At 42.6% G+C, this 17,299-nt stretch overlaps 1 protein-coding gene across 1 annotated transcript in view; it reads left to right on the top strand.

The window, feature by feature from the left end:
• Positions 1–17,299, top strand: part of col13a1 (collagen, type XIII, alpha 1) — a 182,457-nt gene that overhangs the window by 139,728 nt on the left and 25,430 nt on the right. Inside the window, exons 21-30 of the mRNA XM_067972397.1 lie at positions 6,790–6,834; positions 8,313–8,408; positions 9,375–9,401; positions 10,337–10,414; positions 11,148–11,192; positions 11,609–11,653; positions 11,801–11,944; positions 12,649–12,747; positions 14,352–14,378; positions 15,983–16,033. Coding sequence (XP_067828498.1) covers positions 6,790–6,834; positions 8,313–8,408; positions 9,375–9,401; positions 10,337–10,414; positions 11,148–11,192; positions 11,609–11,653; positions 11,801–11,944; positions 12,649–12,747; positions 14,352–14,378; positions 15,983–16,033 — 657 coding nt within the window. The remainder of the gene's footprint in view (positions 1–6,789; positions 6,835–8,312; positions 8,409–9,374; positions 9,402–10,336; positions 10,415–11,147; positions 11,193–11,608; positions 11,654–11,800; positions 11,945–12,648; positions 12,748–14,351; positions 14,379–15,982; positions 16,034–17,299) is intronic.

Here is a 17,299-nt window from a genome sequence, read left to right as displayed (position 1 = left end):
TCAGGCCATTTATCGGGCGTCCCTGACGGCCGCCTAAAACTGACTAAATTGTGCAGTAGTACAAGCAGCATTTACCTTAACTTCTGTACAGTCCCAGTTCTGCTGTTTTGTACTTTTTAAAATCCTGTAGCATTCCTAAAAATAACTTTTTTTAAAATTCTGAACATTACAAAATAAAATTGTAAACACCCATTGAGTATTGGTGTGTTGTTCTTTGAAATAAACTGAAATATATTTCTTTTTCCTTTTAAATCTTGATGGAGGAATTTTAAGCTGAAGTATTTTGCATATGTTTTTGCGTAAATAATATTCCAACAAATCTGTTGGCCGTTATCTCTAGACGTTTATAACTATAGATAGACGTTAATTAACAAGTTGACTCTATTGCAGTGTCGTAATCGGAACTTCCGAATTCTACTCCAAACTATGTTGTCACCAGTAAGACAATTATTTGAGGTTAAACATCCTGTCATGAGTAATAAGATATTAGCTCCTCACATGTTCCTACTCAGTAGTGCTCTTTGAAATTTTCTACATTATTCTTCTATTTTAAGAACCGGAACTTGCAATAGTTTGTTTGAAATAGCATTTTAATCTTGATAAACAGTAGTCTGAAGGTTAAAGATCAACTTTTTCAGTGACAGTGAGATGTATGTTTGTAAATAAAATGATTTTCACACAGAATGACTGTACAGTTGAGAGTGGATGCGTGCCAGCGTTCTGATATGTAATGATTTACAAAACGTGATGTTCCCTATTTGCTTATGAAATGGATACTATTCTGCACACTTGCGAACATTGTGGGGAGTCAAAACACAAGCTGTTGAGGTGCCCACTTGTTCAGCTGGTTCAGCCGATCAATAGCTGAGCCATACAGCCCATGAAGGTCCTCGGTTTGATCCCCGGTCTGTGCCATTAGCTAAACTCAAGAGAAGCAATGCCAGTTGGACTTGTTGCTTCCAGCATAGGGAGTGGAAAAACAGCCAAGGTCCCAATTGCTGTCCAATTCCCCAAGCTGGAAAATGCCATGTGTGAACATTAGGTGACGGCAGGGTTAAGATTGTCTGTTGTACCCCTCCAGATAAATAGCTGTGCCAGTGTTCACTGTCTAGGCTCACACATAGTGGCCACTTGGACAAGACACTAGAATATGGCCAGCATCCATTGAACCGTACCACGATGAATCATTGCCTTCTGGACAGAAGGAGGGTAAGAGAAAAAAGATGGTGGTGGTAGGGAGCAAAGTCAAGTTGTATTCCTATCAACTTTTTTTGGTCAACACTTCCTAGAATGCAAATTGGTTGTTATTCTCACTGAAAATAATACTAAAGAAATCCTGCCAAAAGGAAAACCATTGAATCAACAACAGGCAGTTCCATAAATAATTCCAAAAGTGACCCATGGTGAAGCTGGCTAAATATGGGATTGATGGAGATACCAAAACCGCAGCGAGATTCACTGGTTGACACCACGTCAACAACATGGATGATTGTGCCCATAATTATGACTGTTTTTAGAAATCAGTGTTCAAATCAAAATTCAATTTGAGTGGCAACACCAATCAGCTACACATAGGGAGAGAAAGAGGAAAGAAAGAACTTGCATTTATATTGCACCTTATCGTTTCCTGAGGACATCCCAAAGTGCTTCACAGCCAATGATTTGTTTTCTGAAATTCAGTCACAGGGTGACTATAAAAGATACATAGAGAGGAACAAAGTTGTCTTCATGTTACTGTGACTTAAACTGATTTAAGTTCTTTGAATCTACCTGAGGTCCAAAACATTAGCATCTCAATTGGTCAAATAAATATTGGTGGAACTGCAGACGACTCCCAAGTAGTTTCCCTTCCTACCAACGGAAGCTCAGTTCTCTTGTTCAGTAGTGAATTCTGCTGTTTTACGATATGTGTCCCAATGGAACTGGTCAATCTTGGATAAATTTGACCATCAGTCCTTGTGATGGATTAACTGAGAAACTAGTGATCATACACTGCAACTTTGTTGAATAACCACTGGGAAAAAAATTGACATTTAGCATAGTTTGTAAATATGGTCAGAAATCGATAACATAATGAGTCACTGAAGAGGTTTGTTGTCAGTTAGTTGAAATGGGATCTAAGTATTTATTTACAGTATTTATATACAGCTACGGAGGTCTTATCCCTCTCCTTTCATTCCTCTCATCTTCCTACCCTCTTCCCTATCTTTGTCTCTCCCCATTCCCACCCTTCCTTTCAAAATGACCCTATTTCTTTGTAATATTTTCCAGTTACTTTATACATGTCTTTGCTTTCCTGTTTTCCGTAGGGAGAGATAGGGAGGCCTGGTATGCCAGGGAGGCCTGGAGTAAAGGTATTCCACACCCACAGATTCCCACACCCCCCTCCCCAAATTTATTTGGACCACCCACCCTCTGACACACCCACTGAAGTGATGACATTCCAAAACATTTTAAAGTAAAAGCTTTTGTGAATCCAATATAAGGTCTATTAATCACTTGCAGCAGTTGCAAGCAGGCTACTATTTTATCATCTCAATCTTTCCCTAAAAGTTCAGAGTATTTATAATAAGGGCACCTTAAAAAAAAAATTGTACAATATTTAAAATGTTCCTTGGGGGTGTTGGAGAGAGCTTGCCAATTTCTTGCCAGACTAATTGGAGCATGAGCTTCTAAGGTAGATTATAGATCCTATAATGGTGTAAATTACAGACAGCCAATCTAGTGCAGACCCTGCCTCTCCATAAAGTTTGGAGTATGTGATGATTACTGAAAATAATTGTGGTGTTCCATAAAATTATCTTCTTTAAATATCGTGCGCTACTTTTAAAACACTTAAGATCTTACTTATAGAGATAGATAATGAAATATGTTTAAAAATAAAATTGATCTGAGAAGCTGATTATAGAGGCCAAACAAGACACTTAACTTTGTGGAGAGAGATGGGGCTGCACGAGACAAGCTGATGTTCCCCTTCTCCCACTCCTATTACTACTGCAAACCCTGAACATTACATTAGCATTGCTTTTACAAACTCCAGCTCTCTGGCTTTCTTCCCATCCACCAAATCCTGGCCAGCTCGTCAAAATCCTGTATCGTACGAAATAACCCAAAACTCACAGAATCTGCAATTGCCTATTGTTTGTTGGACCACTTTTCACCAGAAGTTTATGAAATATAACCTGCATTACTGATTGGTTCTTTAGAAGAGTATTAACAAAAAGGCATAATCTGTACTATCCAATTTACTATCTCTTTCCATGTCATGATTCTCGCGTTACAACAAATTTATGCGGTTGCCGCTTAAAATTAATCTCTGATTAAAATACTAACTAGTGTGTTGCAGAATTCTTTACTAATGTTTCTATAATTCAGCTTTATCTCTTATGTTCTTCCATATACTTTGTGCTGATATCTGACTTCATGCCGTTTCCTATCATTAATCAATAGGGGATACTTACTTCAGCTGTTCCTGGGTTAAAGGTCAGTCACAGTGCAACATATCGTTAAACCAAATCATTCTTTTCTCTTGATTTGCTTCTATCTTTGCCTCTGTTCATTTCTCATCTATTTTCCCCTCACACTTTCTGTTGGACACAGGGAGAGCCAGGGCAAACTGGACCATCTGGACAAAAGGTAGAACTCCATTTTATTTCATGTGTTGATAATTTAATTCCTTAAGATGCTCTTTTCAAACTGAGCTGTTCTTTGTTTACTTGGCTCATCACTTTACATTCCCATGCAGCAGCATCAGGGCGATTTTTCTTGTGTCACAGTTGACTGGTTTTAACCAAGATTTGCTGAATGTTTCTGTTATTGGGCCTGATAACACTTATTCTTTTTACTTTCCCAATTCTACTTTTTCCTTCACTTTCCCCCCATTTCCAAATCACTTACACAAGCAGCACCTGCCCTCCGCACATTTGAACGCATTTTCTTTCGGGAACCGTGCCTCCAAGGCTCTGTTCAACCCACAATGGACCATGCTCGTTGTGGCTGAGATCTGGTCTATGTGTGTGGCACAAAACTCATCAATGGAGGTTGAAGTGTTGGCTTAAACTAAGATACAAGCCTCTAACTGCAGAGGTATGATACGGAGCAGTTGATGAGAAGCAATCACACCACTGCGGTGTTCACAGTTGGTATTAGACTTTTATTGCAAATGTATTTGCACAGCTGATGATATTTGAATTCCACAGCCTATCATACTGTTTAACATTCATAATTTAATTTGTTTTATAGAAGGCCTGGTCTGTGTAATGACCTATAAGAGTTTTTTGTAGAATCCCATATAAATCATGAAAAATTAAAAACGGATGGGTATTATCAGATGATCCAATAACTGTCAGAACTGATATCTTCATCATATGTCAGTAGTGTAAATTCTTGGAAATGTAGACCCAATTGTCCCATTCTGTACATTATGATGAGGCTTCATCACTAGTTGAAAAATGTGTTTTAAGGTTTGCTGTCTGTTACTAGCCCTCCGTCTCTTTCTCTTTTACTGAGTCCTATGTGCTGATCTCCCACCTTCACCTTTTATACATAGGGTTCACCAGGAGAAGCTGGTCTGCGTGGCCTTCCAGGAAGGAGAGGTCATAGGGTAGGACCTAATAGTGTGTGTCTGACTGACACATTGATGCATGAATTTGCAAACACTCACGTTGAAGAAACTGCTGTTAACTAGCTTTTTATAGAAAATTAACATTGCTATAAACCAAAACTAGTGATTTTAAAATTTGCATAGTGTATTGGGAGCATCCATGTAGTAACACAATATCACTTGTTATCACCACATCACACGAGATCTGATTAAGGCTCGTTGAATATATGCTGGAGTCAGCTGAATCTCGATAGTGTAGCGAAGAAATTATTCTGTTTGACTGTTCTGCCTGCAGGTTGAATTCTGCCTTTGCATTTTGGAAGCTTTATATTGCATGAATATCTTGTGAAATCACAGCTGAAGTATTACATAACACAGTTGAGGTCCCTGCAGACCATAGGGTTTTTAAGTGCATGTGACTATAATTTATCACATTTGTATATAATAGTAACAACTATTTGGTACATGACCTGGGCTCTCATTCTCTGACCAAGTTCATTTAAAAATAAAGAATTCAGCTTTCAGTGTAAAGTGTGAACTCTCACACTGTGAGAAACAGTCCCAGAGTGTGAAAATCATATTGGAGGTTACATTATTTTTGTGCTCTCGTGTTTGGAATTCCTGTTGCTGGCTTTGTGTTTGCTGTAGATAGCTTGGCAAGAGTCGGGTCGAGCTCTAAAGCGTTTGTCAAATTTTCACTCTGTTCACATCCGTCGGCTCACATGTTACAGTCAACTGAGGCAAGCTTAGCTGTGGCCACGTATGAGTCATCTTCAGTAGATCTGAAATAAACTGCAGAAAACTGGATTCTCGATAAGACTGAAGGATGGAAGGAGAACGAATTGCACAGAGCACTTCCCACACTGGAATTATATCAGGCTTGAAAAAATACCACTTTCAATGCAGGAGTGAGAAATTACAGTTAGTCCTCAACAAGAATGAACTTTAATTTTAAAGTCTGACTAATGAAAACCAACTTTAAAAAAATATATATTATTTTAATTCTGACCTTCAGAAGGTATTTGATAAAGCTCCCAATAAGTGATTTCTAAAGAAGTTAAGACTTGTGGAACTTTCGACAAACTAACTAACTGACTAGATGGAAGAGTTGGGAAAGTCACGTGAGTTTCCTGTTGCTCCCACTATTCATAACTGAAGAGGCAACTACTTAAACTAGTAATAATAATGGAACATTTCACGATTGCAAGCTATGTAACCAGGTCCAAATAGAAGGGAGTAAAATAACATTCAAAAAAGATCTAGACCAATTGGGCAGATGGAGTAACAGAAGATTAATTTTATGTGGATTTTAAGGGAGATAAATGCAAGTTAATGTATATTTGAACAGCAAATCAGAAAGTTGTGAGGATGGGGTAGCAATTACCAATTACTGGGTGCAATTATTCATTAACTGCTGAAAGTTACCAAGAAGCCTAATCAAGTATTGGGATGAATCTCAACAGCATTTGACTACAAATTAAAACAAGCTATTCTAACCAGTATAGATATTGTACAGTTTTGAACACCTATTTTCTGAAGGACGTTAATACTTTGGAGAGGGTTCAGAGAAGAGATATGAGAATGATTCTAAGACCAGGGGTTCTAGGTTATGAGGTGAGACTCACCGAACTGAATGTGTTTACATTGGAGAAAGGAAGGTCGAAGGGGACCATGATCCTAGTGTCTGAAACTGGTGACGATATAAGTAGATTCCATCATTTTGGTAGCACCTGTTCAAGAACTTTTATCCATTTTGGGTGTGCAGAGTCTCTTTAGAAATGTCATTTTGCAGGTACGCGATGTCATCATGAATAACCAGTAGCTGTTGAATGAATCGTTTTTGACGGCAAATAGTCAATTGCAAACTGGTGAAAGACATGGAAGGAGAGTCAAAGTACTGGCCAGAGTTACGGTTCATCAATTGCAGAGGGCTTCTGAATTTTAAGGGAGAGAAGTATGAACATAATGACTGGAAATATTACAGTTTGTTCTTGCTGCATTTCCAGTGGGTTTTCTAGTTTTTAAAAGTGGATATTCTCCTAGTTTCATGTTTTTTCAGACAGTTCAAGATATGTTTTTTCTTCGTTTAGGATAAATCTGCAATTTTCTCAAAGTTGCTAGCCAGACATATAAAAAAATAGAAAATTACTCAATTTCTAACTTGTGCGTGCGTTTAAATTGTGCAGGGTGAAAGTGGCATCCCAGGGAAAGATGGCTTAGCAGGACAGAAAGTAAGACTCCTCTCAGACATGTCCTTTTGTGTATATTGCCTTATGTAGATAAGCAGCTTTAGTTCAGCGTATGAAGTCCACTTGACATTTTAAAATATTTAAACATTGATATAAACTGGGCATTCACATATCGCTGACAAATCTGTATTTTTGGAGCAGGATGTGACAATCCATTTCTACACTTTATGAAATTTACCCCCCTGCACCGTTACCTCTGGAGTCGCCCAAAGATCTATCCATGTCTCCCTCCAATTTCTCTTCTACCCCTTGGCGACCTCATTCAAAGACAGACGTCGGGTTCCACATGTAAGCTGACAACACTCAGCTCTACCTCACCACCACCTCTCTTGACCCCTCCACTGCCTCTATGTTGCCAGACTGCTTATCCAGCATCCAGTACTGGATGAGCCTCCTTTACCTCCAATTAAACATTGGGAAGACCGAAGTCATTGCCCTTGGCCCCCACCACAAACTCCATTCCCTCGCCACTGATTCCGGACTGTTCGCAACCTCGGAGCCCGAGTTGACCCTGAGATGAGCTTCCGACCCCATAGTCTCTCCAAAACAAAGACCACCTTCTTCCATCTCCGTAACATCGCCTGTCTCCGCCCCTGCCTCAGCCCATCTGCTGATGAAACTCTCATCCGATTATTCCAATGCTTTCCTGGCCGGCCTCTGATCTTCTATCCTCCATAAACTTGAGCTCATCCAAAACTCTGTTGCCCGTTTCCAACTTTGCACCAAGTCCCATTCACCCATCACCCCTGTGCTCGCTGACCTACATTGGCTCCCTGTCCACAATGCCTCGATTTTAAAATTCTCATTCTTACATTCAAATCCCTCCATGGCCTCACCCCTCCCTTTGCCCCAATATTGGTGGCCTTGCCTTCAGCCAATTAGGCCCCTAAACTCCCTCCCTAAACTTCTCCACCTCTCTCTCCTCCTTTAAGACTGTCCTTAAAACCTACCTCTTTGACCATGATTTTAGTCACCCATCCTAATATCTCTTCCATTGGCTCAATTTTTTGTCTGATGACACTCCTGTGAAATGCCTGGGGTCATTTCCCACTGTAAAGTTGCTATAGAAATATAAGTTGTTGTTGCCTAAATTTGCTTCGTTGAGTTAGATAATTAAATGTTGTCACTGAAAGGTTCTAAGATTACCAAATAACAAGAGTTATTCATCCTATCATGCTAATTATGTAGGAATATTTAGCATTGATGTCAATTATTCCACAATTGTGTACATACATGCCCATAATTCTTAGCCTGTTGTTTGCAATTTATGCCATTTATATTTTGTATGGGAGGGGTTAGGTTATTGTATTTTGTTCAGTTTTTGTATCTCTCACTGTTATTCAAGTCTACTGATCACACAGAACATTAATGATTGTGGGTTTAATAATCTGTAGCTGACCATGAAGAAATTATGTCCAGCGTATCGTTGTTTAATGTGACAATATGGTCTTATTAAATAGGGTGAGAAAGGGGACCCGGGAACAGCGGCTGGTGGAATTAAAGGTGAATCAGGTCTCCCGGGTTTATCTGGACCTTCTGGCCCTCCAGGACCAAAGGTTGGTATCTTTTTACTTATTTATTAATTCATGTAAGTCTGGTTAATTGTTCTTATCGAGGTTTGGTAGATTAAGCTGCCAATTCCGATAGGTCAGCACTATTGTTCATTTGAGCCAATTTTAGAAAGAAAGAAAGAAATAACCTGTATTTATATCGCACCTTTCGCGACCTCAGGACGTCCCAAAGCGTTTTACAGCCAACAAAGTACTTTTGAAGTGTAGTCACTGTTGTAGGAAATATGGCAGCCAATTTGTGCACAGCAAGATCCCACAAACAGCAATGTGATAAATGAGCAGATAACCTGTTTTCTAGTGATGATGGTTCAGGAAATGTCTGCCTCCGTCAGATGTGTTGGGAGGCGGGGGGGTGGTTGGGGGAGGGGTCACTTGCCGAGAGCACATGGTAGGAAATCGTGGGTGTGCTCCCCTTGTTTTTCTGTCCATTCATAAAATTGACCCCCTAATGCCTCATTTAAATGCTGCTGGTGCATTCCTCACCCGGAACAGGTGGGAATAGGGAGCAGAGCAGTGACGAGCAGCAGAGGACTGAGCTTCACTCGGCTGACCACCTGCTTCCAGGTAACCGGCAGGGAGGGGGTTTCAGGAGGGTCTCGGGGCTCGAAGTGGGGGAGTCCGGGGCAGGGGAGGCCCTAACTTTCCCCGTGGGGCCCGGAGGAACACTCCTGCTCCTCCTGGCCTCACAAATGAATTTATTTGCCTGACCTGAAGGGCCCCCTTGTCCTTCCCGCCTGCTTCAGCCTGGTGGGGAAACTTGGTTTCCTGCTCAGACTCCGGTTTAAATACAGTGGAGGTCCTATTAACGTAACTGTAATATATTCTTGAGAACATTATTGGGGATTTGTTGATAAGGAGAATAATTATTGTGCTAACTCTAAAATTTGCATAATAAAAACTAGTGCCTATATTCCACTATCCAAGTAAAGGTGTGTCTCGAATTTCTTACAGGGTGAAGCTGGGATACTGGGACTGCAGGTGAGTTGGGCTTTGGTTACTGATCCCATGGTTTGTAATATCAATTTGCTTTCCTGATTAATTCCTCTGAGATAATGGAAAGCTGCTGATCTGCTGCACTTCCGCATTACATTTGCGATATAAATGATACCTTGTGTGTCAAAGCCCCTGTCAAAGTTGTAGCCATTTAGTCTGGGAGGTCCAGAGAGGGAGCTGCACAGAGGAGAGCTCGTACACCTGAATCCTTGGCCCCCGATGATGAATGAATGGAGCGGGGGGGCAAAGTGCAACACCCCAGAGATTAGGGCTGGAGGAAGTGGCAGAGTTGGTGTGTTCTACAGGAATGGTGCCTCTGCTCTAGGTTTGAATCTAAGGCTTTTTAGATTCCTGAAATTCCAAACGGACGAAATTGACAGGCAGGAAAAGACCAGCTAGTCCATCAAGCCTGCCCCACACCATGAAGGCCAGAGCATCCTAACAAAGCACTTCCTTAAACCCCCCCCCCGATTCCCCCATTCCCCCCTCCCTGTCCCTCCTTCCCCCCCCCCAAAATTGATGTTGGATAAGTGGGAACAAATAGGCAGGTTAACAAAGAGATTTCCACTCTCCTCTGCTGTTACAGCTGTACAATAACCCTCATGGCAAGGGAGTTACACAGTCCCAGCGTTAATGTGTTTTTTCCAGCAAACCTTTGCTCAAAAACCACATCTTTATTTTTGCCGTTCAGATCGGCGGGGGTTTGGGTACATTAAATATTACATTTCAAAAACTTGGGAAGTCATTTGATTTTGCAGTTACAATTTCTGATTGGATAAACATCATGTGCTAATCCTGTAGTTTACACAGGGAATGAATAAAATGAGTTCAGTTTTATATTCTTCACAACTCCACGCTGTTTCTTGCCTTGCCGGCGATCCTAACGATGGGTTGTTTAATCTACTTTACCTGCTCTCTAGGGCCCACCAGGTCCCAAAGGTGAACCAGGAAAAACCGAAATAATTGACTATAATGGTAACATCAACGAAGCACTCCAGGTACGTGTTAGTCTAAGAGCCACATCCCTAACCGTAGATTAATTTGAGACTTTTCTGTCAAACATATTTGTAATTCTGCTAAGAAAATGGTTCAAATGTTGTAAGTGAAGAGGATGTCATGCATCAAAGTATAAATGATCGAATCATAGAATCTTACAGCACAGAAGGAGGCCATTTGGCCCGTCGTACCTGTGCCGGCTCTTTGAAAGAGCTGTCCCATTAGTCCCAGTCCCCCATTCTTTCCCCATAGCCCTGCAAATTTTTCCTTTTCAAGTATATATGCAATTGGCTGGGCGAACTCTAGTTGGGCTTTTGATAGTCGACATCTAGCCCGATATCTGTCTCTCAATCACTGTTTTTGTCAAACATCTGTCCACCTCCCCATTGATTCCTCCTTGTCCGTTATAATCAAGCATTTCACCATCTGGCGCAGTCCTGAGCGTGACATTAACTGAAAACAGACCTCCAATGTTAGATTTCCCTCTCAGTGGCAGCAGACAGTGACACCATAATATTTGGGTTTGGGTTTTTAAAGGAACACACTTGGGCTATGGATATGGGGTGGGTCCAAAGACACTTTGTAATCTGAGGACACTGCACTAGACCTACCCTCCTCCCTTTAGACATCTTTCTGCACGTTTTTGTTTGTCTAAAAACAAAGCTGATTGCCCTTTCCTGTGAAGCTTCATGTTGCCATGAGGAGCTGATGGTGACCCGTATGATTTATATTTAGGGACCACCGGGGGTTCCAGGAATGCCAGGACTACCAGGCCAGAAGGTAAAGTCTTCACCGAGATCTATCACTCAGAGGAGGTGGGATCCGTCTCGGGCGTAAGCGCGACACGGGCGATAGCCAATCGACCACTCGTTTTCCACTCTGCCCGGTTTTCTCCTCCGTTGACCGGGTGTAAAACGGGCAGCCGATTCGCTGTCACCCGTTTTGCGTTTACGCCCGAGACGGATTTCAGCCCCAAAGTCTTGAAAGTTCTTCCTTATCTTTCTGGACAGAAGGACGATATTTATAACCTCAAATAAAAACGGCGTTTATCCAGCCCCACATTGGATTCGTTGCTCGTTTAACATTCGAGTCTGGTCTTTTACACTATGAAATTGCTTAAATGTTGTAAAGGGGAAACTTGGGTTAATTCTACCCAAGTGGAATGTACGTACTGATGCTTTATTATATATTTATAGGGCGAAATAGGCTTGCCAGGGGTACCTGGACTTGATGGAGAAAAGGTAATTCGAATGTTTATTTCTCTTAAAGATCTAATCCAGTTGAGTTGTGTGTTAAAGTTCCCATTAACTCACCAGAATGAGTGTTTACCTCTTCCGGTCTCGTTTGGTCATAAAGACTTTCCTGGATCCTGTGGTTTGTTCTCCCAGGGTCCTCGTGGTAAAACGGGTGATGTGGGGTTCTCTGGCCCAGAAGGACCTCCAGGTCTCGAAGGACCCAAAGGAGAGACAGGAATTATGGGATTCCCAGGACCTAAAGGAGACAAGGGAGATGTCGGACTGGCCGGACCTCCAGTATGTTCACGCCTTCAATATTTTATTTCAAACACAGACACTTAGGTCCATAAACTCGTTCCATTAATATCCGTGTACTTTGTTGCACATTTTGGTCCATTTTAATTTTTCCATGGTTGTATCCACAAACTAAGGTGTTCACATGACAATGCTGTAATCATCCATCCAAATCTTTACCTGCAGAGTAACAGTTTACTTACTGGTCTGATCTATTTATTGCAAATCACTCTGTGATTTGCAAATCTTTCTTGCCTGCCTGCTGTCTGAAATCAGCAGTGACTATCAGACACTGCACACTCGAGGGGCCTGAAGTGGAGGTTTCACAAAAAGTTCCCCTTTATGATCTCGCCCCCCACCTCCTTCCTCCCTCACCAAGAACTTGATGCCAATTCACTGCTGAGTGTGGCGATTGAAATGTTTCAAAATCCAATTGTGCAACGTCTTTGCTCGTTTGTGATTGGCATTTGGGGGACGGCAGAATTGTGATCTGTACGAAAACAACTTAGTCTTGTGACACTCGTATGTTTTCAGTGGGAACATATTCATTTTATTGAATATTTTTGTTGCCCTAGAGAATTGTTTGACACTGCTTGGTGGTAGTAGGTTATGATTTTATGTTGGTGGGAATGTGAGTACTCTGTCTTACTGCTTTAAGAAAGAAATCCAAAACACTATTGAATTGTGTGGCTTTAATGTACATTTAGGGTCTAGATGGGCCCACGGGTGAAAAAGGAGAAAGGGGTGAAGCAGGTCTACAAGGCCCACCCGGATTGCCAGGCCCCGTCGGTCTTCCTGGGTCAACGGTAAGTATTTGCAGCCACACCCAGGTCCTTTGGTTATTTGACACGGTCGGGGGTCTCGGGTGGGAGCACAAAACAGGCGATAGCCAATCGACTGCCCGTTTTACACCCCGCCTCATTCTCCTTTCCGTTGAGGTCAATAACAGCTGTAAAACGGGCTCCCGATTCACCATCACCTGTTTTACGCTCACACCTGAGTCCAATTTTGCCCCCAATGACAAGTCATAATATAAAACGCTAAATGCCAACCAGTCATTTACTCTTCCAGAGCAAACAGATCACAAACTTTAAGAGTAATGTTCCGCACTAATCAAAAAAACCATTTTCCCGCTATGTTACTTCAGCAGAGGGCTGGATTTTCCTCTTTTGGTATAATTTATGCCACAATGGCTATTGACGGGTCTTAGACAGACAAGACTGAGATCGATAGATTTTTGGACTCTAGGAGAATTGAGGGATATGGGGATCGGGCAGGAAATTGGAACTGAGGTCAAAGATCAGCCATGACCTGATTGAATGGCGGAGCAGGCTCGAGGGGCCGTATGACCTACTCCTGTTCCTATTTCTTTGTCCTTATGAAATGTGAGTGACCATTTAATTTTCCTCGGTCATCCCATTCACATAACTTCAGATAAGTGGCCAAAATTTCCTGTCAAGGCGGGGTGAACGAGCCTTCGGCCCTCCCTCTATAAGAGCACTGAACATTTTGGGGGCCTATCTGAAGGTGTGCCTGGGCTACCCTGGTGATTCTGCCCATTATACCCTCGTTAGGCCCAGTAGAAGCCACACCTCCTGAAAACAAGTGTGGGTTCTGTGCTATACCTTAAGACGGCCTTAAACAGCTGAGGAAGGAACGGTAATCAATCCCAAAGGGGATCAGTGACCTCATATGGCCACAATTTTTCCACTTTGGACAAAGCACATTTTTTTTTCAATTGTTTGGCTCGTTAAGGTTGCCCAATCGGAACAGCAGTGACACTCTGATTCCTCAGCACTCCTTCGGGGCAAGTGCCTCTACAGGCCTGGGGCACCCATCCCAGTTATTTAAATCCCAGGATTTGGGACAGGCTCAGAAGCCCTCCATTGGGAGGTGGCCAACAGTCCACACCAGAGCAGGGATGCCGGAGTTTCGAAACTTTGAAGTTTAATAATGTTAAGGACGTAAGATAAAAATACAAAACGTTCTTCGTGGCAGCCCAATAAAGAGCTTGGATACAGATTGCAGTCCCAGAGTCCTTTGTGACTTGGACGTAACTACCACTTCTTGGAAAAGCAGGTAAGTGTACACCACCACACTCTATCATGGGAAAGAGGGAATATTGGCATGGTCATTACATTAGTAACGGTATTGATGGAATATCCCACTGACCAGACTCTGAATAATTGCAGCAGCTCAGAGGCACCAGGGATAAGTGGCTCCCTTGTGGATAAAAATAAAGAGGCCAAACAGAGGGCAATTTCTGTATTGTGTGAACTCCCTCCTTCATGGAATCTCGCACTGGCTTCCCTCCTCCTGGTGCATACTGATGCGATGGGATTGTCCTGTGGACACTGGTAGACAATTTCCACACAGACTGACTGGAATTTATTTTTATCTTTGATTTCAGGGAGATAAAGGAGACAAGAGTGATGCGGTAAGGGGGTGTTTACATTTATTCTCGATGTACAAGTTAAATATTGAACAATCCAAAGCTTAGAAGTTGCTGTTTGTGATGTTAGCGTGCAAGTGCTGAATGTATTTGGAGGCCCATTTCTTTGTCCATTTAACACCTCTGATACAATAACAGACAGAAGGAAGTCTTACAACTATGTTTAGCATTCAGAATCTAATACTGCAAACAGTGATTTCTAGGCTCATATATCATCAGGATGAAGTGTTAGAAATGCTTTATGTGCTTTAATTTTCACTATTTCATTGAAATGTTGCTGGTGCGTTCAAATGCTTGAAGGTTTTTCTCTGTCTGTGAGCTGTAGTATTGGTATTATCTGCCCATAGCAATGGCCGGTGTATTATTTTCTTGGACTGTTCAAATTATTGTCATAAAATCACACAGTAGAATGGGTAAAACGAGAGGAAACTGAAAGGGTTAAACTTACCCTGCGTGAACATTCGCATCTAAACACATAATGCCTTTATATCAACTCCCGTGTCCCCTATTTTAATGGAACTGTTAACTCATTGCGTTAAAATAGCGGGCAAAGAACTTCGTACAAACGCATGAAAAAGGATCTCTTGATAGAGTCTGGCTGGTTTTAGAAGAACTAATTTGCATGTATAAGTTAACGTCTAGGCTCAGAAGGCTGGATTTACTGCCGGAATTGTCTCATTCCTTGATGTAACTCCGGCTGGTAGGGATGCGGGTGGGGGTGAGATGCATTATTGACCATTCCACCAGCTCCCCGCGGACTCATCGTTTCCAGCACTTTCTGCCGGAAACAGGAGGTGAACGTAGAACTGCATCAACCCTAATATGGGCAGAAGTATTCAAAAGGTACTGAAATGACAGGAATTCCTTTCCTTTACACAATAGCAATGCTGGGAACCAGGATGCCAGTGCGTTGCTGGTGTCCAGGGTTGCTGTGGGTGCGGAGGGGGATTTCAAAATTTAAAGGGCCACCTGCTGCAATCGATCGCAGGACCAAGGAACATCGTTACAGGAGGAGGCCATTCAGCCCCTCGAGCCTGTTCTGCCATTCAATTAGATCACCAGTAGTGTAACTCCATCTACCCGCCTTACTTCCATAACCCTTAATATCCTTGCCTAATAAATATCTATCGATCTTAGTTTTGAAATTTTCAATTGACCCCCAGCCTCAACAGCTTTTTGGGGGAGAGAGTTCCAAATTTCCACTCCCCTTTGTGTGAAGAAGTGCTTCCTGACATCACCCCTGAAAGGCCTGGCTCTAATTTTAAGGTTCCGCCCCCTTGTTCTGGACTCCCCCACAGAGGAAATAGTTTTTTCTATCGACCCTATCAAATTCTTTAAGACAGAAGTTTTTTTAACTCTAAGCATTGCTGAATAATATGCACTTTAGCGGTTGTAACTGTTTCAATGTAGTTTATGCACTGCATTCTCTGAGGGATTTACATTCAATTATCATATTTTAAAAGTCTTTTAAAGTTGAAGTATACGGGAAGATATCTACTGCCCATTTCTGACATAATCTACGTTGTTTCAGTAATTATTTGCAAAGCTTGTCTTGTGTATATACTGAGGGATATTTGTTCCTTTTGTAGGTTCCTGGTCCTCAAGGATCACCTGGTCGAGAAGGGCCCCCGGGTCCTATGGTAAGGATTAATTCTCCTCAAATTGCAAGGAAACCAGTATTCAGTGAAAGATTCAAACCAAGGGGAAGCTTGCATGTGTTTACCTCATACTCTAAATTGGTTAGAAATGCACTCTACTTCGCAAACTTTGTCAAATAGATCAGAAAATATCAGTGACCAAGGCAGAGCTTTTTTTTTTCAAATAAAGTCTTCAAGATCAATAGAAATGATTTAGGAATGAAAGTTTCTATCTAGAAAAACTCCATAGGGCAGATTGTAACTGTTGGTCAGTCTGGCGGTGGGGAGGTGGGGAGGTGGAGAGGTGGGGAGGTGGGGAGGTGGAGAGGTGGGGAGGTGGAGAGGTGGGGAGGTGGGAAGGTGGGGAGGTGGGGAGGTGGGGAGGTGGAGAGGTGGGGAGGTGGGAAGGTGGGGAGGTGGGGAGGTGGGGAGGTGGAGAGGTGGGGAGGTGGAGAGGTGGAGAGGTGGGGAGGTGGAGAGGTGGGGAGGTGGAGAGGTGGGGAGGTGGAGAGGTGGAGAGGTGGGGAGGTGGAGAGGTGGGGAGGTGGAGAGGTGGGGAGGTGGGGAGGTGGAGAGGTGGGGAGGTGGAGAGGTGGGGAGGTGGAGAGGTGGGGAGGTGGGGAGGTGGAGAGGTGGGGAGGTGGAGAGGTGGAGAGGTGGGGAGGTGGGGAGGTGGAGAGGTGGGGAGGTGGGGAGGTGGAGAGGTGGGAAGGTGGGAGCTGTGCGGCCGGTAAAACTGCTTGGAGTGAGCACGGCACTTGATCGGACCAGTTCTCTCCTGTAAATGGCAATCGGGGGTCCCATGCAGGTTAAAGGACCCTGATTCGCATATCAGACGAACCGCCTGAGACAGGCATGTGCTTCAGTCCCCCAGCGGTAGGCCCCTGTAAAAATGGCAGCATTAATAGAGCAATAAATCTACTGAGCCCATTTTGAGGCCATTACCTCCCCATTAATACAAAGTTAAAATTGGCCCCCATATTCCTATTTTGTTCTAGTCTCTGGTGACATCCTCTTGTGGAAGAGACCTGCAGATACCAAGCTTGTGGCCATGAGTTGTAGGCTTTGGGTTGGCTCTACATTTTTTTCATTTTCTTGTAGAATTTTGGTTACCATCAATATTGACCGTTTTAGATTTTCCATTGTGTTACTAGAGGCTTCTCCAGACTATACAATCAGTGAATCTGAGCAAGGCGCGTGCACTGTTTCAAAATGGTAACAAAAATAAACTGTTTACGAAATATTGCAATTAATTTTATTTTAAAAACC

Source organism: Heptranchias perlo, chromosome 36 (assembly GCF_035084215.1).
Source record: "Heptranchias perlo isolate sHepPer1 chromosome 36, sHepPer1.hap1, whole genome shotgun sequence".
Lineage (NCBI taxonomy): Eukaryota > Metazoa > Chordata > Chondrichthyes > Hexanchiformes > Hexanchidae > Heptranchias > Heptranchias perlo.
The sequence above is the reverse complement of the archived record's forward strand: the minus strand, read 5'-3'. Positions and strand labels throughout refer to the sequence as shown.